This window comes from Channa argus, chromosome 13 (genome assembly GCF_033026475.1).
Source record: "Channa argus isolate prfri chromosome 13, Channa argus male v1.0, whole genome shotgun sequence".
In the NCBI taxonomy this organism is placed as follows: Eukaryota; Metazoa; Chordata; class Actinopteri; order Anabantiformes; family Channidae; genus Channa; species Channa argus.
Window position 1 is genome coordinate 10,170,287 of NC_090209.1, and position 27,418 is coordinate 10,197,704.

The 27,418-nt window shown below is 38.5% G+C and overlaps 4 protein-coding genes across 9 annotated transcripts; 1 reads left to right on the forward strand and 3 right to left on the reverse strand.

Annotated features, from left to right (window-relative positions):
- Positions 1-191: 191 nt before the first annotated feature.
- Positions 192-7,616, reverse strand: abhd6b (abhydrolase domain containing 6, acylglycerol lipase b). The gene is made up of 8 exons (XM_067527727.1): positions 4,004-7,616; positions 2,996-3,152; positions 2,071-2,184; positions 1,848-1,980; positions 1,091-1,248; positions 903-957; positions 720-820; positions 192-494 (listed from the first exon to the last, which is right to left on the reverse strand). The coding sequence occupies exons 1-8, from the start codon at positions 4,162-4,164 to the stop codon at positions 315-317; spliced, it is 1,059 nt and encodes a 352-aa protein (XP_067383828.1). The 5' UTR covers positions 4,165-7,616; the 3' UTR covers positions 192-314.
- Positions 7,617-7,763: 147 nt separating this feature from the next.
- Positions 7,764-13,776, reverse strand: slmapb (sarcolemma associated protein b). 2 transcript variants are annotated; one of them, XM_067527720.1, is made up of 10 exons: positions 13,627-13,776; positions 13,279-13,335; positions 11,295-11,423; positions 11,120-11,194; positions 10,674-10,976; positions 10,245-10,515; positions 9,948-10,119; positions 9,025-9,159; positions 8,416-8,503; positions 7,764-8,049 (listed from the first exon to the last, which is right to left on the reverse strand). In XM_067527720.1, the coding sequence occupies exons 2-9, from the start codon at positions 13,328-13,330 to the stop codon at positions 8,420-8,422; spliced, it is 1,221 nt and encodes a 406-aa protein (XP_067383821.1). In that variant the 5' UTR covers positions 13,331-13,335; positions 13,627-13,776; the 3' UTR covers positions 7,764-8,049; positions 8,416-8,419. The 2 variants fall into 2 exon arrangements, with proteins under 2 accessions (XP_067383821.1, XP_067383822.1); XM_067527721.1 differs by lacking the exon at positions 8,416-8,503 and having other exon boundaries at positions 13,627-13,775.
- A 2,449-nt stretch (positions 13,777-16,225) lies between these two features.
- LOC137139875 (ceramide synthase 5-like) lies at positions 16,226-23,042 on the forward strand. Of its 4 annotated transcripts, none has more exons than XM_067527723.1 (10): positions 16,226-16,768; positions 16,847-17,066; positions 18,317-18,419; positions 18,607-18,737; positions 18,833-18,890; positions 19,856-19,906; positions 20,051-20,143; positions 20,578-20,706; positions 20,914-21,020; positions 21,170-21,890. In XM_067527723.1, the coding sequence occupies exons 2-10, from the start codon at positions 16,891-16,893 to the stop codon at positions 21,408-21,410; spliced, it is 1,089 nt and encodes a 362-aa protein (XP_067383824.1). In that variant the 5' UTR covers positions 16,226-16,768; positions 16,847-16,890; the 3' UTR covers positions 21,411-21,890. The 4 variants fall into 4 exon arrangements, with proteins under 4 accessions (XP_067383824.1, XP_067383825.1, XP_067383823.1 ...); XM_067527724.1 differs by having other exon boundaries at positions 16,226-16,656; XM_067527725.1 differs by adding an exon at positions 21,934-23,042 and having other exon boundaries at positions 16,229-17,066; positions 21,170-21,326.
- On the reverse strand, positions 21,734-26,892 carry si:ch73-233m11.2 (NACHT, LRR and PYD domains-containing protein 3). 2 transcript variants are annotated; one of them, XM_067527718.1, is made up of 9 exons: positions 26,724-26,890; positions 24,951-26,546; positions 24,706-24,867; positions 24,421-24,588; positions 24,137-24,310; positions 23,667-23,840; positions 23,406-23,579; positions 23,139-23,306; positions 21,734-23,025 (listed from the first exon to the last, which is right to left on the reverse strand). In XM_067527718.1, the coding sequence occupies exons 2-9, from the start codon at positions 26,543-26,545 to the stop codon at positions 22,956-22,958; spliced, it is 2,685 nt and encodes an 894-aa protein (XP_067383819.1). In that variant the 5' UTR covers position 26,546; positions 26,724-26,890; the 3' UTR covers positions 21,734-22,955. The 2 variants fall into 2 exon arrangements, with proteins under 2 accessions (XP_067383819.1, XP_067383820.1); XM_067527719.1 differs by lacking the exon at positions 21,734-23,025 and having other exon boundaries at positions 23,165-23,335; positions 26,724-26,892.
- Positions 26,893-27,418: the final 526 nt, after the last annotated feature.

A 27,418-nucleotide genomic window follows, 5' to 3' on the forward strand; every position in this document is an offset into this window, starting at 1 on the left:
GACTCCAGGCTGCAGCCAAACTGCACACCCATAGAAAGGAGGAGACACCTCTGCATGAATACATCCATTCACACATCTGAACACAGTCACATACAGATATATGTGTGTGTGGCCTTTATTATCGCGATCCAGTTTCTATTAACAACCAAATGCAATGTATTTATTAAAACAGCTAAGCGATTTTTTTACACTATAAACCATGTCTCTTGTCTAAATGGAAATGTCTTGAAGTGTGGACATCTGTCTATATATGCACGATTTAACATATAAGAAAGACGTGAAGCAGCAAAGGGAAATGATTTAAAGTATTTTGTTCAGGAATATTTCTTTGTGCCACCCTTGGCATCTTGCTGCATGATAATGAACTCTAGGATGAGTTTGGCTGTCCGACAAGGCCTCTCCATCACCACAGAGTGGCCACAGTTATCCAGCAGGTCCACTCTGCACCCAGGCACCACCTCTGCAATGACTGCAGCTCCTGAGACATCCACCACCTGGAGAGTTAGGGAGCAATCATCATGTCTTTGTAGTTAGGAGACAGAAGTTTCTCTATTCAGACGAAGCTGCCAGTTAAACCTGAGCCAGCACATTCAGGAGACAATGTGGCATGTAGCCACACGAATCCTAAGATTAGTTCTGAAGCAAAAGCCACCTGGTAATCACATCTGTATTTATTTAAGCTTTGCTTAGTCACTGTATTAATGGAACGTCTTTGTTACCTGATCTTGTTTGCCCCATATCACTTGCAAAGGTGCAGTGATCAGATGTAAGTGCTCCTGTAAGGCATATCTTGATTTCTCACCAAAAATCTCCATAAATACTAAAAAAAAACAAGATACAAAATTACTGGCAGGCCACATGGGCTACACTGTCTGAAATCTTCTTTTCAGATGTGAACTAACCTTCTTGGTAAAATGTGTTGTGAGGCTGCTGAACATCTACCAATCCTTGTAGAATCTAAACAACAACAAGACCAAACATTAAAAAATATAGCAGATTTTCACAAGTTAGTGAATATCTTTCTGTAGTTATTTATGTGACTTCATTAACTGTCACTGCACACAAAGTTAATTTTATATTTGGACCTGACCTGCTGAGGGATTTTAAAGCGAACATGGGAACAAAGTCTGAACATGTCCTCCATCTCTTCAGGTGTAGTAGGGATCAGGGGGATATTTAATGAGTAATTGCTGTGTTCCAGGTCCTGCAGGTGATTGTCAAATTTGGTCTCACAAGGATGTCTAATGCCTGAAGGACAAAATCAGGGTTTTCTAAAAGAAATTTGTGAACCACACTCATGTTTTGTTTCTGTAATAATAAATAGAACAAAAGTACAAACTATAAAACAAAAGTGAAATAAATATGTATCTGTCTGTGTAATTATGCTCATGTCATGCCAGATCATTTCTAAACTTATTTGATGTTTATTTTATATCAACAAGTTTTTGGCATAAACCAATTCCTCATGTCTATCCAAATGAGAACTGAAGCACATTAGGGGTCTAATCAAATTAACTGAACTTAACATATTTCACTTCTAGTGGCCTGTCCAAAATTTTAATAGCTCCATTCTTCACAGGAGGATTCACTATTGTAGCTACTGCATCTGCCGTCATTCTTTACAGTCAAAATAACACGACAGCTTCATTTGTAATCAAATGAAATGTCAAATGAAAACAGAAGATTATTGTAGGCATTAAATCAGCTCTTAAAATTTTGAATCAAACATTTTCTCCTAAGCTATTATATGCTCAAACTTTATCTGTGAAAACATTATAGGTTGTAAATGTGTAAACATGCCGTAAACTCAAATACACACAAACACATACACAAGCACAGTGACTAACCGTCTGGACAAATAAGAGTTATGCTACAGATTTTTGCAGGATAGAAGGCTGCATAAACCCCAGCTACGTTTCCCCCCATTGAAGTTCCCACCAAATGGAAAGGTTTCCTGTGCAAGCCAGTGGTTTCCACAAACTGAGAAAAAGGACGAACCAAAACAGATTTTAAGCATAATGTTTTAGGACCACATTCATACAGTATATTTCATAGTTCTATCTAGTTTACCTGATGGATCCTGCTGACCTGTCCCTGAATGGAATAATCATCGGTGTTGGTCCGTGTTGTTCCCTCGTGGCCAGGCATATCCACACACACAATGTGTAGATGTTTCGGTAAATACTTGAGCAGTAGAAGACACAATGTATCGCTTAAATATGTTGGAAGGCTTAATAAATGTAACAAATATCTTAATAAATGTAAAATGTTTTCTTTTTAACTTTTAAAGGGCTTCGTAACTTGCTCCACCTTACCTTTTAGAGCTCCTACAGTTCTACACACCCTCCCATATTCTCCATTCTTACACAGTGGGCCTTCTTTCCACAACCTTTGCCCATCTGACTACCCCTGGGTTTATAGCAATTAGCTGCATCGCGCACCATCAGTGGAATTCTCTTCCAGAAAATATTCATCACACAGATTCTTTATCCCTCTTTAAAACACATGGTAAAACTCATCTTTTTAAATTTTAAACTATAAAGGACATTATAGACTTTCTTTCATCCTTTATGTAGTTAATTTTATTCACTTGTGCTGTGTTTGTGTTGTGTTTTCATTCTAAATTACTGTTTATTGCTCTTTGTGCACAGTGACTTTGGGTCACCTACAACCACCTTTCATAAAATGGATTATTGCTATTGTGATTAAATTAAACACCTATGAGTGAGTGGGCAAATATGGAGGACAGTGCATTCCACCACCATTATCAAAACACTAAATGACGCATTGATCATTTAGAAGAATGGCGTTTTATCCCTCCAGTAGAGCAGGTAGGTAGCCTATTACTTTGCATTTTATTCAAAACTTATTTGGCTTTTCTGTGGTTCCACATACTGCATGTTAAGAAATATTAACTAAAACTATTAATGCATATGTTAAATTTGCTTAATAAAAATGTTGGTTTTTAAGCTATACTGTTTTAAGTTACACTGACCTTGACAACAGTGAGCCATGTGTCCTTGTGAGCAGAGAATCCATGCAGCATTAAAATGGAAGGTCTCATCCCAGGCTTTCCTCTGTAGGAGTAGCAGAAGCGATAACCACCACAGTCTGCATAGCGTACTTGTAGGCCTAGAGTCCTCCTCCAGTACCTGTAGAGGAGCAGATATGACTGAGTTTGACACAAGCGCATTGGAATTTGAATTTGAGTCAAGTGATACATTAAGGCCATGGATACAATTTATAATGAGCATGCGATGTCAACTTTGTTACAAACTAACCTTCAAAAAACAAATTTTTAACCCAATACATGATCTTTCCCTAAACCTAACCAAGTCATAAACCTAACCTCAGTGTGGCATTATAAGGTCCTTTTCACTACTATTTTTTAACAGTTTTAAAAAGCTCTGCAAAATCATGTTCTTAGACACAACTTTGTCAGGTAGTTGTTCCATCTATGAAAGTTTTTTTAAGCAGTGTTTGATTTCTGGGCCAAGACAGAGGAAAAGTAATACCCACAGGGTTAGTTATTAATTATGAAACCCATTATTTACATAGTATTTCCTACTGAAGGCCCTCAGTATTTTTTAGCCATACTTTAGAGAGTGGATTATGGATTGTGTCCCCAATCATTTATGTAAAAAGTATAAACAGGAAGGAAAATTTAAGTGACCAACAACCCTTTAAATCTAGAATTCACCTCAGCATTATAGTACTGTTTTATTACAGGCTTGAAACTGTGCAGCCAAATGTGGGTAAAATAAAGCACAAATATGATTATAAAATAATGATATAGCACACAAAACAGAGTCTTGAGTTTTTTGACTCAATGTGAACAAAGCAATTTTAGTAAAAGTCTAAAAAAGCTTGTTTTATAGCACTTCTTGAAAACTGATCATAGAATTTATAAAACATTTAATATTTCTTGGCCTTCTCTGGTACTCATTAATATTAAACATGTACAGTAAAATGGACAACATGACAACACAATTATCAGCCTCACCAGTAATACACTTTAATGAGAGCTGAGGGCCAGAGGAGGAAGGAAGCAACAAAGGCCAGAATGGGAATAGCTAGGGTTCCTCCAGCAATAATTAACAAGTTCACCACATCTAGATCAGCTGCCATAGCTGCCTCACCTAAAAAATACACAAATGCACACATCACACACACTGTATGATTAGGTTAAAATATCTGTTAATTTGTGGTAAAAGCAGCATATAGAAGAACAATAGATGGCAAATGGTACGTGCTTGGGCTTAACTGTATATTAAATAAAGCTGTAAAGATATGGAAGCTTAATTAGGTAAAGTATTTTTTTTTTTACCACTATTACAAGTTCTTTTAATAATTTAAAAACTTACTTTGTAGATGATTTTTTTCCCCCTCCTCCTTTCTTCTGTCACAGACAAACACAGCCACTCGCTCAACTGTGATTCTGTTGATTAGCTTTAAAGACTGTGGTTACAGTATATGTAAATGTGTAGAGTGTAAATAGTCAACTAATCTTTCTAAAAATGTTAATTAAAACCAGTCCCTGTGAAGTGCAGTTAGTCCCAGTAGATTATGTTTTCTCCACATAAACCCATTGATTATTGCTCTTCACTGGGGAAAACTGGGCCACTACACTAATCGGTCAATGTTTTAAAGTGAACGTACAAAACAGACTATTTTTTTATGTATAATATTATTGTAAATTAAACTACCCACACTAACTAGTCACCAGATTCAGTAAAAATAAAGGATTTTTAGTGTGATTTGGTAACAATTTCTAATTTTTGATTTCTGTTGAAATCGGCATAGACAGTAACGGGTACGAGGTGTGAAACTGTACCTTCCACAGCCTGCCTGCCCACAAGCAATTTTGGATGAAAGCATCTGCTAAAATAACAAATGTAAAGGATTAATCTAAATTAAATGGTTTCACAGCCTTTGAGTTGTGCTTGATGAAAGTCAAAGTCAGGGAATGCTTTTGCAAATATATAGAGTGAAATAAGTGAATATAGATTGAAAAAGGCTGAGCAAACTTTTACAGCTTTCACAAACCTTAGTTTTTCAAGTCCAAAATTTACCACTGGGTGTCATGATAGAGACAGACTGAGTGTGACTGTCCCCATTAACTGTAGTCAGTATTTGAAGTGTTTTTTGCAGAAACTGCTGACCCTGAGGCATCATCATTTATGTTGACAGTGACCTTCAAAGGTATTTAGATACAAACTTCTTATCTAGCTACAGACTTTGAATTGTGCTTCATGTTCCTTTCAGAGCCCTTTTTAAATACTTTCCTTGACTGAGGTAAACAGAGCTGTTGAAAGAGTGAAGTCTTACTACTGCCAAAAAAGATAATTTTGACACAGTTGTCTAATTGGATGGTCATACTAATTTGCATACCAGTGTTTTTTTTGTGTGTTGGCCTATTCATTTGACACATGCAAATATATTTATACGAAAACACAACGTATGACAAATTATGAACAAGTAAGCCACATATATTGAATAACTGTGAAAATGTTTTATGGAGATTTACAAGATATTAAACCCAACAAGAGTAATGAACCAATGGACAAACACATAAATTCTTGTCTCAGTGTCTAAAACTGTAAGAAAAAGAGTCTAAGAAATGTAAGATGTTGTGTATGTCAGTAAAATTACTGACATAAAGGTCAAATAAATGGAATCTCACTATATAATAGACATAATATGCATTAACATTTGACATACAGTAAAGGTCTGTTAAAGAAAATCTAAGCATTTTCTGTTATTATAAATCTTCCCAACAAGGAACACAGCATTAATCAAACAAATACCAGGATTACTCTGTTAAAAAAGAATGAGAAAAAGAATTTCATTCTTCTGCATCTCTAGTCCACTACAGATGACCTAGATGCAAATTAGGGCAGAACAAATGGACACGAGAACTCTGCAGAGAGGCTTGCGTGAGAATGAGTCCCATATTTGCATTTATATAGAACAGAGGGGTTATTCCCAATCTGCACATATGTTGCACACACAGTTTATTCCCCAGGTTGTCTAAACAATATCACATTTACCACATGTTCATCATGTTGTGTCCTGAAAAGGATCCTTGATGCTGCAAAGTCTGCAGATAATAAGACAGACAATGCAAATGTGGATCAAATATCAACTACCCATCCACACAGGGCAGCTATAACCATACAGACAATGCCATTTACATTGACATCCTTTTTATCGTGTATACTGCATCATCTTCAACTTACCTGCCTGTAGTTTGCTCTGTGTAAGGGTCATAACTGCGTGCATAAACCTATAACCATCCATTTATAGTTAAAATTTTTTTTCCTAAAATAAATAAAGCAATAATTACATCAGACCTGCCACTTAAACTTTTACTGACGAAAAGTTCAGGTGGAGGCATGATCAAATTCTGCCTCATGCGGCTGTGGGCCTGGGGGACAAAAAAAAAAGAAAAGAAAAACAAAACAAAACATATAAACAAAGTGGTTCTGCTTCTACACATTTGTGATATCAGTAAACAGCTCTCAGCTCTCAACATAAGCCCAAGCATTGTTTTAGAGCAACCAGACTAGTGCCGCTCCTGGAGCATACTCCACTCATCCTTAAATGCCAACAATGGAAGTAGTGGGCATGCATGTAATTCCCAGTGGAAGTAGGCTGCAGAAAATTTCCAAAACAGTCAAACTGGAACACCATTCCCTTTCTGTGGATCAAAACTCTAAAATTCTCATGACCAACAATAGCCAGACACCAGATTCCGCTTCTTGTGGCTGAAACCGGCAAATACTAACACATCTTACTCTGCAAAAGGGAGATAAGGCATGGTGGATGGAGTGGGCCTTGAGGATCTGATCCAAGATGCCAGGGTTGTTGATGAGCCAAAGGTGGTCTCAGATTGCTAAACATTTGAGAAAAAGGGTGCCCACCTCATGACCCAAAGGAAGGTCCCACATGACAATGCTGTTAAATGGATTTTTGAAGTGGACTACTTGCCTTCTATCTCATGCAGAAGACAAGACGTGTCCCTGCCTGTGAGATGGTAATGACAACTAGGTCAAATAAGGGCAAACTACAGGTCAGATCTTTCAATACATGTTCACTGTATCCCTTTGTGTACTGTGGATATGTTCATGTTTTTTTCATGGTGCATTACTGGCTCAAGTACACAAGAGAAAACCTCACCTGGAAGCAAACACTGTCCTCCCTCTCGTCAACATCAGCTCTTATCATGCAATCTGCAAAACAGGTAACATGAGATCTGAAAAGAGCTAACAAATCATGCTGCTGTATGGCAGAACCATTTTTTTTCTTACCCTAAATTTAAAAATGTGTAATCTTTGGTTTAAATTAAAGTAAAACCATAACAAAAAATTAAAAAAAAAAAAAAAAAAAAAATTGCACAAAATTGTGTAAATAAAAAAAGCTAAAGTAAAACATGCAGAGTTGGATATTTGCAACCCTGACAAAAAGGACTGTTAAGGAAAATCTACTATATAAATTCATTAGCTAAACTCAAATATAAACGCCTAAGGCACTCACCATGCACTCAATTTGGCTGTAATTTTGTGATGTTTATTGTTCAGTCAGATGCATTACAAGAAGGTTAAAGAAGGTTCAAACTCCTGATAATCCACCATTTATACACATTTTGAATTAGAGTATAGAATCTTTACATTCATTCAGAACATACCTAAAGGTCAAACCATACCCGTGGTAAACCATAAATATCCCCCCAATGGACTTTCCTCAAATAATAGACGTACAAATTTGTTTTTTTTATTTGCACACAAAACTAACATTCTTTTATTAACATCTCCGCCATCTAAAATAGAGCATCTTTAAAATTAAACAGTGTTAAGTACGAGCCCTCCTAATTAATAGTGCTGATATGATAAGGGGGCAAGATTTTCAATTTCAGTGCAGACAAATTTGATGACAAATGTAGACTCATGTGTAAGGGTTAGCAAGTTGCCATCAGGTCCTGAAGAGCACAGCAGCAGTCACAGCAGTTACAGCCACAGCAAGTACAGGCCCCCAGATCATCCACGGTTTCTGAAACGAGGGGGGACAAACAAATGGAAACATGAACATTAATCACGTGAAACCACACATCCGGGGATCGCCAAAGCTTTGACAGAGAGGGCTTGAGACCAATGCAGTGCACAGAGAATGCCAGTTAAAAACAGCACTTTCAGATAAAGATAAGCCCATCACAGTTGTTAAGCATTAGCCATCCAAACAAGACAAACAGATGTCAGATGTTGGAACTGTGTGATTAGAGAGGTTAGAGTTTCTGAGACGTCAATTCCCCCCGAGGAAGGCATTCTGGGGAATGAGGAAAACCTGATTCATGCAATGATCTAAAAGACACTAATGAAAATGAAACATGTAGGCCGACTTGACAGGAGTAATGTGTACCTTACTACCACAATGCGCCGAAGCACCAATACAGCAAAGCCAGGATAAGGCCGATGACTATGGCTTGAACAGGCAGCAATAGGGAAGTCTACAGAAGGGAAGGGATATTATAGTAATCAACTTGCAATGGGACATACTTTAGTTGGGCGTAGTTTTATTAATACACCCCTCAGTCAGTAGGTCGTGCCTAAGTAATTGGTGTTTACACAAATCTCAAAGTCACACATGACTGGCAATGTCTAAAAGCAACAGTAACAGTGGATGAGTAAAGGGAAGCAGGTGTACCGAGACAGAAAAAAACAAAAACATTTTGATATAGTGAAGCCTACAAATGGTTAACCTTTCATGGAGCCATCTTACAAAATGAACAGATGTCGATTAAACTTTTGCCACAAACTCTGAAGCAAAGCTCAATCTTCCAAAACAACTTCTGACATTTGTATCTCATCAAAATGAAAGCTATGGTGTGATTTATTATCAAGCTGCTGATATTTTTTTGGCACATCCTCATATTAATTTGTCAAACAATTATGTGTGACTTTGGTAAAAAAAATAAAAAAATAAAAATAAATCAAGATTCTGTTGAGTGATTGAAAGAGCAGCACTGACCTTGGTCCCTTTCTCCTGTAATTCCTTCATGTTGGCTTTGCATTCCTCAAGTTCATCTGCAAGTGACTGTTTTTCCTGCTCAGTTTTCTCATGTTTTTCCTTTAGCTCTGACAACTCCATCTTGGCTTCATCAAACTGCATAAAGCATATTACAACATTTAATTCAAAGTAAACAGAAGATCATATATTCTATTGCTTTGGAGCATGGTAATGTCAGTGCGAATCTTGCTTAAGTTGCTGATCTGGAGACCTTTAATATTATTATTAATGATCTGTTTCTCAGAGGCTTTGTAAGTGCTTACAGTCCTTGTAAGCTCCTGCACTATACAAGCACTCAGTATCTACTTTTATTTATCTATTCACTTTTATTTAGTGACTGGAAGAGCAACACTCATTTATTGGTATGAATGATTTGTGATCAAGAATGACACATCTCTTATCCCCATCCAGCCTATTGCATGCTTTAACTTTTAAAACTCTGTCAGCTGGGTTTCCCAGTCATTCCAATGAAGGTACAGATCTGTTGGGAATTCCTGCAAAGATCTTTGATTTGACACTTAAGTTGCTGCCTTTGTCATTGATAGTCTAAAATAATGGACAAAGGAGGCAAAGCAGAGGCAAAGTTGCATCCAAATCTGTAGCCACGATGTGCTCAAAAGGAAACTAGGAAGAAACAAAAACAAAACTACTTTAAAACTAAACAAGCAGGAGTTGCTTGCCTTAATTTTTGTTTTCTGTGTGTATTTTGAGTATGGTGAACCCTTAAACATCTCTCAGTACTTGTACCTGAAAGGACAAATGAAGTGTGGGGTTTTAAGTGGCCATTCAATGACAGAATATAAAACCGGAAGTTAAAAGGATTACTTACGGTCAACGAATAAACTATTCTTGGGCCTAGCCTTACTGAAGCGTCTGACACACACCTCTCTCTGCAGAGCCTTGCTGCGGCTGTCTGCTTCATCCAGTTGGGTTTGGAGCCTGGTGCTATCCTGCTGGTGCTGGAGCTGAAGGGCTGCCAGTCTCTTCTCCAACTCCTGCTGGGATCTCTCTAGACCTCTGAGACTGCTGCTCAGTTCAGCATTCTGAGCACGTGAACTTCCAGGAACAAAAAAATTACAGAGTTCAGAAAAAACAAAAAAATAATACACAGTCAAAAAAGTAGACATAGGGCGCTCAAAAATGGGAGTAAAACTGAGCTTGTAGCAATGTTGCTCACTGACCTGGCAAGTTCCTTTTCCAGCTGCTGCAGTTTCTCCAGCAGTGCCTTCTTCTCAGATCGCAGAGCTGTACAGTCACTCTGCAGGTTGCCCTTCTCTTTCTGGTGAGTCTTGAGCAGTTCCTCCTTCTCAGCCCTGAGGGAAGCACAGTCATTTTGCAGAGTGCTTCTTTCCTTCTGGTGTTTACTCACCAGATCCTGTTTCTCAGATCTCAGGAGAGAACATTCCTTCTGAAGGCCATTACACTCCACCTGCATGGATTGCAGCTCACTGGCTGTGAAGAAAATGTCTTTATGTAATGGTTCACTGTTTGAGCAGATACTTGTTCTTTAACAGTTTAAAAATAAATAAATAAATAAAAATCTATCTATCACACTATATAATTTTTATCAGCTATTGTTTTCATATAACTATATTAGCACTGTATAGTACCTTGTATTTCTGCAGTTTTCTGCCACTGCTTGCTCTGCTGCTGAAGGTCACTCTGTAGGTTGTCAATCTCATGTTCATATTTGTTGGCAGTCTGACGCCATTTGTCCAAATCCTTTGAGACAGTTGCCAGGTTACTCTGGGTAGCAGCAACATCACGGTCCCGCTCAGCAGTGGCTGACTCCAGGGCACGTTTCAGCGACTTAACCTCATCACGTGCACTTTGTAGCTCGTCGTGTGAACTGGCTGATATATCCATCTGCTCTCTGAGAAGGCCCATTTCATTTTGGAGCTGCTGAAGCTGGCCTGTCCAAACCAGGATCATCATTTTACATAAGTAATTTTGATATTTTTACTTGATTGAGATAGCAGTACAATTCACTTACTTTACTCTTCATTTTGCATGCAAGAATAGGTGGCTTCAGATAACAAACATATAAATGCAATACCTTGAAGTAGTTTTATCTGTTTTGCAGATTCATCAGCCTGTTGTTTATTTGCCTTTCTCTCTTGCTCCAGGATACCTAAAAAATATTTTATGAGCTTGTCGTTAGCAGTGTGTATGTGGGATTACCGTATACAGTGGAGCAAAAAGTGTGTTTTTAACATCAAATGCATTGTTACCCTGTAGCTCCATGCATTTGTGTTTCTCAGCATTTGCTAGCTCTTGGGCTTCTTGAAGTTCATCATTCAAACGTTGGATATTTTTTTCTGAGTCTCCAGAGGACCCCATGTTTGACCTGTTCTGGTCATCTGACAAAGATACAGAGAATGAAAATGAATGTCTCCATCTCCTGATAAGGTTAGTTTAGCATTCTGGGTGCATAAACTATTTTCTGCTCGAAAATGAGTTTGCAATCTATACATTAGGAAGTAAAGATAACACCACAATGATAAACAAGGCAGCAAGGATGGCAAAAAAAAGAAAAAAAAAAGAAGAGAAAATAGAAGAATACAGTACCTTTTGCCACCATATTATTTCTGCTTCAGTCCCAAATATTTAACCAGGTCTGACATACTAGATGATTTCCCAAGATATTAAAATGGGCCAATTACATAAACTAATTTCCAGACCAGAAATAGACATTATCTACATTTTTCATCCAGGCTTTCATTCTGAATCATCCATTAGCCTAGTAACATAAGTCTCTGCTTATTAACAGTAAGTTACTGTAAATAATTGACTAGCCAATGTTGTCCAGTCCGTTTTGTTTCCTAGAGGTGGAAACAAGCTCCACAAATACTTGTGCTTTGCAAATGCCCAGGGAATATCTTGATCCCCTAATCTACCGTGGCTAGGAAAAGAGATGACCTCATCTCAGAGTGAGCATTTGGCAGAGGCAAAGACAAGAGTTGGGACTTGTCAAGCATTTGCGCCATAAATGGACACAGCAGAGAACTGAGACTGCGATGAAATGTAGCATTTATTTTGAAAACAGTGATTCCATTGTGCCTAGCACACACAGCTACAAAAACACACTGTACAATTACATTGTTAATAGTACTACCAGATGGCACTGATAAATGCCTCTAAAATTCAAACATTTATCCATGACCAGCCTACTGTGTGCCAGACAATGGATGGGCGGGTAGTGGCCTGTCCTGCTTGTGAGCTTGTGTGTCCCTTCATCCATGCATATGTATGAGTGAGAGTCAGAATGTGAGTAGGCTTCCTGTAAGAAGGGTTTGTCTGTGTTCCAGTTTGTGTGAATGCCCTCCTAACAACACAAGGGATAAAAAGTATTTCTGAAGAGGGCATACAATATTTTATGTTTAGCATTGGTGATTATAGCTATTATCTCTGGGTGTCACCAAATGACATCTGACAAAATAATAATGGGATTAGTCTGTGCATAAAAATACCTCTCTGACTTGTTGGGGGTTTTGAGCAGCACACTGCCTCAAGTGATGACAGAAAAAAATGTGGGAGAAAATCTTTTTTTAGCTCAAGTGCTGAAGCCTAAAGCCGCCCTGGGCCATCTTTGCCCGTTGTCGGTTCCTTTCCTAATGAATGTGACAGCATTCTTTAACTGAATCAGAGGGTTAGCCCTGCTCAGACTATAAAACTGCCGATGAGTCTGCTTGTATCAAATATTTATTTACAGCTACAAAATGAGCTGTATGTGACAAAAACTGATAAACATGATCAAACCATTAAATATCATCATCATAAAATAATAACTGTTTGCTTTGTGCTGCTAATATCCCGTGTAGTAATACAAATTCGATTACTATGCAAACATTTGGTTCTTATGTTCTCTGTATTGCACTGGGATTGCATTATCTCCAGCATTCCATTTTAAATCAGTCACCCAAAATGTTACAGCCACCACACTTGTCAGCTGATTGGCCCACAGTGCTAAGTGAGTCCATCTCCTATTAAGCCGTTGAGACAAGAGAAATATGCCTGCAAAACAAGGCCTCAGAGAACTGTACCTAGCAAAGGCCACCACCTGTCCAACTGTGACTCAGGCTTTTTCCACTGTCCTCACATGTTCAGCTAATAAAATATGCCATTTCAGGTACGAGCCAAAAACAAGCAAAGACAAAAAGTCATTCACTTCAATTCTGCCTGTCCATACTAGGAGAAATCAACAATAGGAATTACCTTTAATCAGAGATACATTGTTCAGGGGATCACTCAGCTTCTTCTCATCCATTTTTTCTGCAAAAACAGCATAACAACAAATCAACAGATACACATACATATCGATAAATCAAGTTTTAACACACGTTTTAGATGAATATGCTCACAAAATGACTTCAGACTATTGTTGCTGTGGATATTGTTAACAATTTAAATATTTTCTTAAGGTAAACATGCATGCTCATCTGTGAGCATAAGTACTTTTGGAATAAACAGCTGCATAGCTGCTAAGACATTTCCTTTGAGGACTAAATTTCAGATAAATGTGCTAATAGGAGCTTAAGAATAAAGCTTAACTGGAAATGTTACCTTATATGATCCAGGAGCTACAGTGCTCTATGTGCTGAGGCTACAGCAGTCCCTGACATGAAGAACTCTTCATCAACTATCAGATTTTTTTAGATGCGAAATGGAGCAGTCCAAGCAGTGAGGGGAGGACACTGAGAAGATGGCAGAGACACTGTACCAGATTTCCCTGCTTTTGATGGACTGAAGCCAGTGAAAATAGTGAACTGGCTTAAGGAAATAGATAAATACTTGGAGTCTCGTTAAAAAGCTACACTAGAGGTAAATCTGATGAATGGCTTAAAAAGCGTGACCCCCCCCTTTTTTGTGGCTGCAGTCCCCAACCCCTCCACACTAGGTCATGTATTAGAGTAGGACATCTCAGAAGCTGCAGCTGCATACTGACACAGAAGGGGTTTGTTCAGGGAGCTGAGCTTCTCTGTGGCCAGTTGGTACTGATGTATAAATCTAAAGGATGACACAGAATAGGGACTGCTAATGTGAGTGTGAGCTATGTATTAACTGCATTAAGTTAGAAACAGTGATTTGGAGGACAGAAGAACAGAACAGATTCTTTTGTCCTCCAAGTCACAATTTCTAACTTTAAATCACAAAAATGCAAAACATACCGTTCAAAAAAGGTCCAGTTTTATTACAGTTACAGTCCAAAATGAAAAGATTTTCAATATAATAATAATCAAACGTAAAAAAGCTGGACCCGGCAATTGTATAACATTAATTCATTTAATTTCAGCTTGTCCCTTCAGGGGTCGCTACAGCGAAACGTGTCCCGCACGATGATTTGGCATCTGTTTATGCCCTTACTGCCGCAGGCCTCCTAGTTTGTTCGGGCGGGCTCTGGATCGGCACTAGGATATCCCATGGTGGCTGGGCGGGATCCGATTTGTATAGTTATTTCAGAGACAGTTTGACAGTTAACTTAATTTTCAATCACATATCGAATTATAGTCGCATTTAATGTTCTTACAGCCATTAAGATACTAATTTAAGGCTGTATATTTTCTTAACTTTGGTGGCGATCATGTTTCAACTTTTTTACCCCCTTTTACATCACTTCTATTTTTTCCCCCTTTTGGCTTATTCCGTGAGTTCAGGGTCCCCACAGCAGCTATAATCAACAAAATCTAAAACTGATCCAACTACTGCTATGTGGTTTTCAGTTTTAAGCCCCCATGGATGCTAATTTCATATGATTTCTTCATTGAGAGCACAAAGCACTGCAATTTGAGAAAACGCATGCAAATACACAAAAAGAGCTAAAGCAATTTGACAACACAGGCACAGCATTAAGAAACGGGCTGCAAAAAGGCACAACACAACTAAAGAACCAAAAAAAAAAAAAAAAAAGTTGTGTTGTGGCTTATACACCGGTTTTCTCAGTTTATTTGAGGTGTCACTTTTTAAATGGTTGCTGCTCTAACAGCTAACATTAGTTGTTTGATTTGTACCTGGTCCTAACTTAAAATGCTCCTTAAGCAAGTTCCAGGGTTAAATGTGGCTAAACACATTTAGCTAAACTAAACGTACAAAGTATTCCAATCGTCTCAACTTACCAGCACTATAGAGCAACTCGAAAAGTTGGCTAGATTATCGTTAACTAAATTCGCTAATGGCTAACTAGTCTGTAGCTTAGCTAATTAAATGACATTTCGGCTAATTGGTGATTGACTGCAATCGGATCAGTCGGCACCCGAAGATTTGTTGTGCGACTTTTTGTGCAATTACGGCACGGGTACTTGAAACGGCCAAAACGGATGTTTGAAGACTTCCTGTGTAGTGACCGTTCAATGGGAAAGATGCCTATGTGTAAACCTCAAATGTAAATGTGCATTTTATAGGAATTTGCTCGTAAATTAAAACAGTCAAAAAATATTGATAAACAACAATAATCATAATGGTAATAAATATAAACAATTTACATAATTGGTTTGCCCAGCCACCAAAGGCACTAGGGTGCCTGTTCAGAGCTTTTTAAAACTGTACAATAAATATGATTCAAATTTGATACGGTTATAAAAGACCTTGCTCTAAACAACAATGCATTGAAATTTTTTGGTAAACTTTTTATGGACTTTTTATGAGGACCCTGTTAGTTACAATACTGAATTGAGCGAATATAGTGTATGGTGAACGATTATAGTGATAGTATTGTTTAATCTAAACAGCAATCCACAGAAAGTTTCAGGTAACTTTTAAGGAAAAGGTTTTTTCAAAAGAATGAAAACATGATGAAATTTAGGGTTATTGTTAATCGACCAATATATTAACATTTTCTACACATATCAGTATAACACAATTTACACTATGAATAGAAATGCATTGCAACATTCAGACAAGATTGTGGAATATATTTTGTATTATGTTTCAATTACTGAATTATAATAATCAGCCAATATTTCATAAATAAAATGTTTTATTGATATTATGCGTTCTTTTAAGACATCTGTCATATATCAACGATGCGTCAAAAATACATTGTATTTACTACGTGAACAATCTGTTGCATTTGTCTGTGTGCAACGCTCCCCGAGCTTCTACGCATTCTTATTGCCCGGTTGCGGCATCCTGCGTAAAAACTGATGCCAAATCAACGTGCGGAACACGTTACGCTGTGGCGACCCCGGAAGCGACAAGCCGTTGTTGCTAGTTGACCTATAGAAAAACGTGTTAATTCGTATTTCAAATAAGACACTGAGTAGATACGTGTTTGAAGTAAGATAGTGGTGACTGGAAAATCACCACAAAATAGGCCTATTTGAAATCTTACAAAAACGGAGAAAAGATGATTGAAATAGTTTAGGTTTTAGCTACTCTTTACGACACATGGCGGAAACAAGCAATAGCTTCTCCTTTTCGTCTTTAATTCGATCCACACAAGGCCTGTATCGCCACCTACAGTTGCCAGAGTGTGAAACATATTTATTTTAAAAGAGTTTATTCCGTTTGACTCCTCAACACATCCCCGGTTGCAGGGCACAACGAGATGTAGGAGAGAGAGTCCCACATGCAGCAGTTGAGATCTTACTTAAATCGGTACCGTGGGTGTTTCCTTCCTGAATTACGTGTCTAGCATTTCGTGCAGTTTACTCATTGGAGTTAACCAGTAGAGACCAGTAGTGATGCTTACTTAGTGTAATAAGAGGAGGTGGGTGCGTCACTGCAAACTTTTCAGTCAGTTGACACAATCTATCTGATGATCGACAAGCAGTCTAAATATATGCAGCTGTGTGTTTTTCTTTTTGCTTTCCGAGTATTTTCTGTTCCCCGATGACTTCCTCTATCTCAGCCTGGATTTGGAGTGAGAGATTCTGGCTTCCCGAAAATGTTTCATGGGCGGACTTGGAGCATCCACCTCCTGGAGTGGAGTATCCCCGAATGGGACACACATTGTACGCCTTGCCTCTGGCTGTTGGAGTTTTTCTTTTGAGACTGATTTTTGAAAGGTAAATACTATCCTTGTGTGTTTGTGTTCTTTGTCCTCCTTCTGGGTGCCCACTGGGAGACTAAGGCTGATGTGGAAACTGTTGATCATAGTATGAAAAAGGTCAAACCACAGTACAAATATGAGTAAAGCTACAGCAATGATGCTGTAGTTGGTTATAGAGTTTCATAACTAAAGTGTTTGCAGAATCCTAAATATCTCAACTGGCCTAAAACTATCTGGATGTTAGTAAAAAGAAACTTTTTGTAGCGTTATTATGAATCTTAAAATTCTGAGCTACTAATGCCACATATACAAAATCAGTTGTGATGAAACAAGGCACTCTGATTCATAGAGAAAAATGTTTCAGCTTTTGCCTCTTAATGTGACATAAATATAAAAAAAAATGTTTTCAAAAGAAAATTCTATTCTGAAATACTACGAAAACAAGAATTCTGCCTTGTTGGTTTTGGTATAGCCTCTTATTTAACAGTGTTAGCATTCCTTTGAGGTGATGACACATGAAAATGACTACTGGCTTGAAACACGTTTACCTGGCTCAGCAATGAGCCATTTAAAAAGCATCAAACTATTATATCGTCTAATTACATGTGTGATCACTGAAAATTAAGTGTTTTGCATTTTGTATCTGCTTTTGTGTGATTTGTGTTTTTTTTTTTTTTAAACAATACTTCACTCCAAGCCTAAGGGACTCACAGAATGCAATCTTTTCACAGCACAGTTTAGCACAATTTGAAGTATTTTGAATGGTCCTTATGTTCCGAAAAGGGTTTTATTTAAAGTAAAATTACCAGTGAGGGGCAAACAGTCCAGTCTGTGTAGTACTTCCATTCATTCAGTCTTTTTCTGTGTTGGGTAACTATTCCAGATAAGTGAGCTGAATAAATGGCTCTGAGTTTGTGCCTTAGCACTGGTCAGCTCAGCTATTGTAGGTGATCTTGTGACACTTGAGCATTTTTCGTTAGAGGCAGCCATCCAGTCTCTGTTTTCCTCTCACATGACAGGTCATCACGGTCTGTTTAGGCTAGGTGATAAATTCCCCGGGATTCCTTCTTTCTACTGCTTGCCTAGAACTGGAAAACATCATGTCAGCTAAAGAATATCTTGGCAAAGATGGGCTTATAGTCTATCTGTTTGTATACCCTGTGCAAACTGTCTCTGACTCTTGTCTTGCCTAAATGTCTCTCCTAATACCTCACCACCTCTGCATCTCCCCCCTCTCTTTTTTTGCCTCTTTGTGTGTGTATACAGGCTGGTGGCCAAGCCCTGTGCCCACATACTTCAGATTCAGGCAGGAGTGTCTCGGCAAGCTCAGCCCAATGCTGTCCTTGAGAAAGTGTATCAATCCAAACTGGTACATAAGGCTCATTATTGTCCTGTAGTCCACACAGTGTTACATACTGCAGCTCTGATGTCACTGCATTGGAACACAGTACCACAGGCATAATGATATGTTCACTAAATACCTCTTGTAGTATGACACACCTACTGGCATTAATGTAGGTGTGAGCAGAAACTATGTTGTGTTTTGTCCTCCTTAGTGTACAGACACGAGGCAACTAGAGGGACTGTCCAAGCAGCTGGACTGGGATGTACGGAAAATACAGAGATGGTTTCGCATCCGTCGGAACCAAGACAGGCCCAGTATGCAGACAAAGTTCTGTGAGAGCATGTAGGTTCCTAAAAAATCTGTATTACAGCAGATGTAAAAAGTCTTTTAGAAGGGTTATTTGACATCTACTCTTCTCATTTACTCATTCACTACAGGTGGCGATTTACATTTTACCTGGGGATTTTTATCTATGCCATTCGCCATTTGTGGGTGGTGAGTTGAAGTGGCACACATTTGCTTTTATGCAATACCCACCTGACATGATGCACAAGACTAGCTTTTATTGAGCGGTGAACATGTACTAACTGTACATGCTTTGTTAATAAAATCCGACTTAATGGATATAGGTTCAGAGTGTTGAGGTCGGTCTAAGAACAATAGGCACCTGCATGTACAGGGATGCTGTCATCATTTGTGTGTGTTCTCATCCACAAACTTTATGTACAGTATACTATTAGCTTGTACACAAAAAACTTGAATATAAATAATAAAAATTTTGGGACTAAAGACCAAATATTACAGAGACATTTTTACACTTGGCTCCAGTGTACAGCATGTATCAGTTAAAAACAGAATGTGACAAACTGCAGTGGAAACACATTTCAAATATGTGTGCAGCAATAAGAGAATGTAAAACTCCATAAAGTAATATAGAAAACAAACATGAACCATCAAATGACCCCAACTCCTTATGTTCGGATAATAGTGGATGAAAATACACATTAACATTTTCTTTGCAGATTTTAGACATTTTCACTGTATGTGGATTTAACATGGGGTAACAATGATCTTTGTCTGTGTATATTGTCACACATATGCTACAGAAAATTCACACATATGTTAGGCTTTGTAGTATTCTGTGAAGTTGACAGTGTCTGTTTGTTGAGCTGTGCTGGAGTGATCATAACATAAAGAGTACATTTTATGTTTAAAAAAAACACCCTCTTGTCTAGGTCAGATGGCTGAAACTTCACATTACCTTAATAGATAAACTGAATGGATTTTATTTTAAAGATTAAGCGTGTGAAATGTTAATCCCCCCCATTACATTAGCAAGTGATTCGTTTCAAAGGTCAGTATTTTGTTTTTAAATAGGGATATATTCACTCCTAATTTTTCATTAAAATAAAAATTGTAAATCTTTCTTTTAATCATAAATATTCATATGTTTTCATCAGTCCCCCTGGATGTGGGACACCAGACAGTGTTGGCACAACTATCCTTTTCAGGTTGTTTTTATTTATTTTTTATCATTACTTATTACCTCAGCTTATTGCAATATAACTCTTATCTGTCTAGCACTGATTGCTGGCAGCTAAGCATGGCTACATACATATTTGTTAAAGGTGTTTTTGTTTGGCTCTCTCCCAAAGCCTGTGATTCCTGGACAGTTCAACTACTATGTAGCTGAGCTGGCTTTCTACTGGTCTCTGATGTTTTCCCAGTTCACAGACATTAAACGTAAGGTGAGTCAGCATCAGCTTAGCTACCACTATTGTGCTGTCAATAGCCTCACTGAATACTGTGTCCTTTGAATCACAGCAGTTTTGCCCGTTTTTCATCCTGTATTTACTTTGCTGCACATCAATTTTCCTCAGTTTCTTTGTTTACAAGCTTAATCTTTACATCATTTATAATCCTAAAAATAAGCTTGTCATTGCATGCTCTGAAAGAACAGGTTAGACAATGAAAACCTCAGTGCCATAAAGATATACACTGCTACTCACATACACTAGCTTCAGTCTGTCATCCCACAATGTACACAATGTCTTTCAGTTGTTGTTGGGGCAGTTTTGATGCACAAAGACTTAACAAATGAGGATTATTCTACAACCAGCAACATCATCTTAGTTTTTCTGTGTTAATGTATAGCCATCACGCTTCATTTTACCGTTGACAGGATTTCATCATCATGCTTGTCCACCACCTTGTCGCCATAATCCTCATCACATTCTCCTATGCCAACAACATGCTAAGAGCTGGGACTTTGGTCATGTGTGTGCACGATGCATCAGACATTTTCCTTGAGGTAAATTAAACTAACTTAAAAGGTTGTTTTTTTTTTTGTTTTTTTTTATTGATTGTAGCATTTGTTCCATAAAGCAAATCTGAGAGAGCTGTGGGTTTAAAGATGTAGGTAAACACCAACTGAAACATACATGAATGAAAATTATGCTATATGAAGGGATTGATCTTTCATCATTGTGGTTTATTAATGGCCCATTTATTCCCCAAGGCAGCCAAGCTGGCCAACTATGCGAAGTACCAGAGGCTATGTGATGGCCTGTTTGTGGTGTTTAGCATAAGCTTTTTCCTCACTCGGCTTGTCATCTTTCCATTCTGGTGAGGAAAACAGTTTATTTACAAATGAAACTACACACTTTATTGTTTGTCACATATTTAACTATCAGAAGCTGTTTTTTCACCAAATGAGACAAATTCTGTAAAAATAATAATTCAGCAATCTTTCTGTATGTGTGTATTTGTTGCAGGATTGTTTACAGTGTTCTGTTTGAGAGCTGGGAGATCATTGGCCCATATCAGGCCTGGTGGATGTTTAATGGTTTGCTACTAGTCCTGCAGACACTTCACATCATCTGGTTCTACCTCATCACTCGCATTGCAATTAAAGCCATATTCAAGGGAAAGGTTAGTCTGGCTGTTGCTTTTTGTCATTCTGTTAGTGGCTCTACAGCAATGGCAGTCCACCACTTAGGTCCAGAATCATCTTAACTGGACAGCAAATCATTTACAGAAATTCAGGAGCCCTTAAATGATGTAACATTCATGGTCTTTAGAGGATAAAGCCTTTGCTTTACTGATGCCTTTTTCTCCAGCACCACCTGCACATCAGAAATGTTGTTTATATTATGTTCAAGTTCCCCTTAGGGTGAATTGTTATTACTTACGGCAGATAATTGGTATTTTCACCATCAAATAATTTGGTGATTGATTTATTGTTTTGTTGCAATTGTTGTCCATGTAATATCAGACAACTGTGAAAAATACATGTTATTTTTATTGGCCAAAAGTGGCAGGTCTCATCTAACCAACAGTTCTAGACCCAAAACAATTTATTTTCATGCCGAACAAAGAAAAGCCTAAAATGCTTATACTGTATCCGAGAGGCTGGAACCACCACATTTTGACAATGATAATTACTTTGGTGATCCACTGGCTATTCATCCTCACCATCCTGTCACAACTTGTCAAGTCCTTTCATGTCTTTCTTTCTTATTTTTTTTCTGTCTTACAGGTATCAAAAGATGATCGAAGTGACATTGACAGCAGCTCGGATGAGTAGACTTATTCTACCTGTGGCAAAATGCCAGACCCTACAACCAAAGGACGGCAGTCACACCATAAAAGAAGAAACTCATGAGCTCAAAGTACCAAGAAGGGAGATGTACTTGTAGTGTGACTTTAATTCACTTCCTTTGTGCCTGTGCGAGTCCCCTTTCCATTCTGACCTCCTCAAAAGCCTGACTTTTATCACATCCAAAGATTTGCTGTGTTGTTCAAATGAAGAGTGGGCTGGATCTCCATGTGTGAAATACAGACTTAGCGGTTTGACTTAGATTTACAGTGTGTGAGGTTTGCACCTACTTTTTACTTGATACTATGGAGAGAAATGTGACTGGTCTGTGCACCACAGCTTGCGTATATTTCTCAAAGTTAGACACACCATACAGTGCATGTCTACACTTCTACTGTCAAAACCATCATTTTATACATGTAAAGAGATTTTATATGTGAATTGATAATATATTTTACAGCTGGAAAACAAAATCACTTCATGTGTGCCTGATACTATTTGTGTCCTTGAGGGCCCAGCCCTGTTTGTTTCCAACCATCACTGCACTACTTACTGCTGATTGACTGAACACACCCGAGTTAATCCGCAGTGGGTAGGGCAGAGATAGTTGGGAAAACAAACAGGGCTGCGGCCCCTTCAAGACTTGGAGCGGATACCACTGGTCTATACTGTTCTCCTTAAGTGGGCAAAAATATCTATAAAATATTGATTACATTACAGATTAGATTTTTATAGTATACAGTAGACTGTGTCTTCATTGTATATTTAAAGAGAGCTGGAAATGATATGTTCATTGGCGACCAATATGTAGATTATATTCTGAATTAATTGTTTGAGCTGTTATACTTGCTGGTTTTTCTATTTCTTGATGAATCAGTGAATCTTTTCAGTTGTACTGTAAAAGATGGCAGCTCCTGTGATCCAGTAGCGGTCTGTGAGCTGGATGGACTAATCTGCCTTCTTTAGTATCTTATCTTTTTACACTCCTCCAATGTGTCAAAAACATCCTCACTGAAGTTGTTGTACTTCAAGCTGAAAAAAAAAAAAAAAAACCTCAGTAAAATGCATTCTTGTGGTTACAAACTTTATGCTTCCTGTCTCAAAAATAGTTTATAATTAGCCTAAATGAAATGAGTCTATCTTACTTCATTTCCTGCATGATTTCGCTGTCCTGCATGACTTTGACGAGAACGGGGACAGAAGCATCAGTCAGTGAGTTGTTCCTCATTTCTAGACTCTTCAAAGTCTTGCTGGTTCTTATTGCAACACACACATCCTCAACACAAGCATCCGTCAAGTCAGTCATTTCAACACTGTGAAAGAGGAGGTGGGGGACAGACCTCTAAATGGTTCACTGTGATGAGATAATAAAAATGCTGCAGTGTTGTTTTACTTAAGATCTGTCAACTCACTCCAGTTCCTGTAACAGACAGCTTCGGTGTGACACAGCATCCCAAAGATATTTGACACCCTGGTCTCCTACTTTATTTATACCAACAATTAACGACTTCAGTTGAGATGTCCCACTTCTCAGCAGTGAGCCCAGTTCCTTGAATATGGACTGGGTTAACTCACATCGTTTCAACCTGTAGGGTGGAGCACATTATGTTATTTCTAACTTGCAAAAGGTGGACCTTGATCACTGAAAAGTCAAAGAACAAAGGCAACTCCACCCAAGCTTTTCTATTGGACAACCAGGCCTGCTGAGGGCTTGGCAGAGCAGCAGCGCCCCCTCCTGGTCCAAGTCGTTCACTGACAGATCCAGTTCTGACAGAGAGCAGTGCTCTGACATCAGGGCCTGCTTCAAATATGGACAGCACGCCCCGGTCAGCTCATTGTCAAACAATCTAGATAAAAGTAAAATCAAATAAATAAAGGGACACAGAATGATGTATAGGTTACAAGGTCAGTCCCAGCACAACAGCACCAATCCACCAACTATTGAAAATATGTCTCAGTAATAGCCTGGTTTTTAGGTTCATCTATGAGACTGAAAAATGCTGGTAGTACAATAAGGTGATTTCTGGCCTTGGAAATAAACAGTAGACGGACAATTTGCACACTCGGGGAAAAAAATTACATTTTTAATTTAGTTTTTGTGTCATCACTCACATCAATTTATCATTTTGAAACACAGACTTACATGAGGCTCTGCAGTCTACACAGTGGGTGTTGCAGGGACTTGGACAATGCCTCCACTCCACTGTCACCAATTGTGTTTTGTGTCAGATCCACTTTTCTCAGCTCTGATTGTCCCGAACACAGAGCAGCTGATAATGCCTCCATTGACGCTGCAGTTAACTGACAACTTTGTACGCTTATAAAAAAATTTAAAAAAAGGATAATTTTAAACGTTCAAGTAAATGATTTAATCATAAATGGGCATCGATAAAATTTTTTTAATACTGCCCTGTTGAAAGAACATACCAGAGCTCCTGAAGTTTGCAGTGAGGACTATGCAGCGCTTTGCACAGTCTCGTGAAGCCCAAGTCGCCAATAGGATTAAACATCATTTTTAACACAACCAGCTGGGAGGTGGCTGAGGTCAGTACTGACCCCAGATCTTCACAGCTTATCAGATTACATGCTAGAAGGCTGGGTTCATCAAAATCAAAATATTCAAAAACATTTGAAGAAAACTTTTTTTTTTTACTTTAGAAATGTGTATTAAAATAAAGATGCAAACAAAGTAATACCTCAAGCTAATCTTACTTTAATTTGTGCAGTTCGCAGTCTCTGAGTCCAACACAGAGACTTCTGAACTTTTCATCTCCGATATTTGTATGAGACAGATCAAGTTCCTTGGTGATTCCTCTGCAGAGAGCCGAAGCCAGATGAGGGACAGCCCCAGGATTCAAGGAGCTGTTTGACAAGCTGGGGGACACAAAAAAGACCTTTTAAATACAATGCAATGAAATGAATGGTGCATATGCATATTCATTTCTGACATAAGTTACATTATCTTGTGTGACAGGCTCATAGCTGGTGCCAGGACTTGTGCTTTTTCCTCTGTTAAATTTCTTGTGTGGTACAGATTCAACTGCTTCATTTCCCCGAGGCATGTGACGACATAACTTAGAGCTACACAGTCAGGGAGGCTCAGGTCACCATAACTCATGCCCATTAGTGCTGATGAGGTGATGATCTCTTTCACCAAACTCTCATTTTGAGCTTGATGAAGCAAATGAAAGCAGCGGTAGTGCATGTCTTTGTAGAATCCCTTCAGTGCTGCCTCTGAGCTGCTTTTAAACCAGAATTTGAAATTCATGACCTGATCAGAATTGAACTCCCCCAGCATGGTCTCCAGAGGTCTGTGCTGAATTGGCTCTGACAGACCAGACAAGAAGAGATCTAAAACATTCGTATGGCCTTTGTGCTTTTCAAACATCTTCTCCACTACCTCAGAGGTGGACTTGTCCAAAAAGAAACACGTGGCCAAGATAAACTCCAGCATCAGCTGGGAGTGGAAAGAGAAGACACATGTATAGTGTTCCAAGTCACCACCTATTGCCAAGAAAACACCAACTGAGGAAAGAAACTGCTGAAAACCAAAGGAAACCATTTCCTCTCTCGTGCAGCTTGGATGCTGGTCATAACAGCAATGAGAGGCCATCCTGCCGAGTGCCAAGACAAGGTCTCTGTTGCAGTCCTTGCTCAATGAGAGTGGTTTAATCAGATAGACCATGATATCTACATAAAGCTGAGATAATGTTTCAGGGAGGTTTCCCCCAGCATCCATAAGAGACTTGTAAATAGAACAAATAGTCCAACAAAATCTAGGAGAGTTGCAGAAATCATAGAAGCCTAGAGTCCTTTCCATGTGCATCAGTGCTTTGTTGGCGGCACTTTGGTCATTAAAGAACCTGTTAAAATAAACCTCTCTCTGGGGCTTCAGAAACCCCAACAATTCTACAGAGGTGCCACTCAAAAACTCCAGACATGCTGTTGGCCTGGTTGCCACCAAAAATGCAGCTCCTTTCAGCAGTGATCCATGAAGCAGACTGGCCATTAAACAGGTCACTGAAACTGCCTGTGAGGGGTCTGAGCAGAGACTGTGGATGGAGGGGTCCAGGCTGTGTCTATATTGATCCAGATCATCGAAAAGAAACAGCGCGTCCTCTGGCTTCTGCAGAAGTAGGGGCATGTCCTGAGGAGGGAAATGACTCTGATGCTGTTGCATGAAAGTCTCCAAGGACAGCATTCCCTCAAGAGAACTGATCTCCCTCAACCGGAAATAGAAAACATAAGAAAAGTTTTGAAGGTGTTCTCCTTTTGCCCAGTCCACAATAAGTTTCTGAAGTGCAGTGGTTTTACCTGACCCTTCAGGACCGACCAGTATCACAGTTTTGACTTCCCCAGACAGAGTGCTGCCGATGCACTGATCGAGGGAGGACAAGTTGTTGTCTATATTTCTGTCAGTCACTAGAGCTTCAGAAGTCAGAGGAAGTATGTATTCATTGTTGGTTATCACATTGACAGGCAGCTTTCCACCAAGAAGTGTCGACATGCCCTTTGAGTTCAGGATGTGAGTCAACACAGTTTCTTTGTCCATTCTGTGGAGGAAAGTTATAATTTAAAAGAATTGTTGACATTTAAAAGCATGCAGGAAACATGTAATTCATTTCTGCAAATAAAGAGCAAAGCTATAATCTGTACTAGTTTGAAGTTGTTTTACAAAATGCCTGTTACTCTGTGACTGTAATTCGGGAAATCAAGAGGAACAAAGTTACCTTAGTCGAAGTATTGCAGGTAAAACTACGTGAAGAGGACGATGGCTCGTAAAAAGAAAACTATTCTTAGAGAGCAAAGAATTTGTGCTTAATGATGGGGTTACTACTCCAGCAATACAACATCACAAGCGCTACCCGTAATAATAACGCGAGCAACGCAAAGCAGGAAGTAGATGTGGGACTTTGAACCCTGAACGCTGCCTTACAGACGACATTAAGGTCTTGCACTGTGAATTTTTGTTATAATAAAATGTCATATAGTTTATACCTATACTACTTATACCTCCCAGTTACGTATGTTTAACTTCCATCACAATACAACTACACAAAGCTATTAAAAGTTAACTTCAGATGTTTAGATTTTTGTTGCATATCACGTTTGTTACATATAACGTTAATTATGATCATACTTATATACTGTGCATATGCACAAAACCTACTTGAGTCAATAGTATTTAGATATAATGGCCCTGCAGCATATTGTACTAATTGCATAATTTAAATAGGCATTGCTGTTTTATAGTGCTTCTATTCATCTGTTTTTCTTCTAGGAATCTAATTTCAGGAGTATAGGTCGCCTCAGAGATGGCAGCTGAACTACATGGCTTCATGGCCAAACAGGAGCACCACAAAAGCCTTTTTCTTAACAACAAAAAACGAAATATTTACATAAAAGAGACTTTACATAAAAAGGA

Coding starts and splice junctions, on each gene's coding strand:
- LOC137139875 (XM_067527723.1), top strand. CDS start 16,891: ATGACTTCCTCTATCTCAGCCTGGATTTGGAGTGAGAGATTCTGGCTT. Junction 18,420..18,606: donor AAGTGTATCAATCCAAACTG/GTACATAAGGCT, acceptor TGTCCTCCTTAG/TGTACAGACACGAGGCAACT. Junction 18,891..19,855: donor CCATTCGCCATTTGTGGGTG/GTGAGTTGAAGT, acceptor TGTTTTCATCAG/TCCCCCTGGATGTGGGACAC.
- slmapb (XM_067527720.1), bottom strand. CDS start 13,330: ATGGATGAGAAGAAGCTGAGTGATCCCCTGAACAATGTATCTCTGATT. Junction 11,195..11,294: donor CAAATGCATGGAGCTACAGG/GTAACAATGCAT, acceptor AATATTTTTTAG/GTATCCTGGAGCAAGAGAGA. Junction 8,504..9,024: donor TACAGGAGAAAGGGACCAAG/GTCAGTGCTGCT, acceptor TCCCTTCTGTAG/ACTTCCCTATTGCTGCCTGT.
- abhd6b (XM_067527727.1), bottom strand. CDS start 4,164: ATGTGTGCATTTGTGTATTTTTTAGGTGAGGCAGCTATGGCAGCTGAT. Junction 3,153..4,003: donor CTCATTAAAGTGTATTACTG/GTGAGGCTGATA, acceptor GCTCCTCTACAG/GTACTGGAGGAGGACTCTAG. Junction 495..719: donor TATGGGGCAAACAAGATCAG/GTAACAAAGACG, acceptor CTAACTCTCCAG/GTGGTGGATGTCTCAGGAGC.
- si:ch73-233m11.2 (XM_067527718.1), bottom strand. CDS start 26,545: ATGGACAAAGAAACTGTGTTGACTCACATCCTGAACTCAAAGGGCATG. Junction 23,841..24,136: donor TGTAGACTGCAGAGCCTCAT/GTAAGTCTGTGT, acceptor ACTTTTATCTAG/ATTGTTTGACAATGAGCTGA. Junction 23,026..23,138: donor GAAATCATGCAGGAAATGAA/GTAAGATAGACT, acceptor TTTTTTTTTCAG/CTTGAAGTACAACAACTTCA.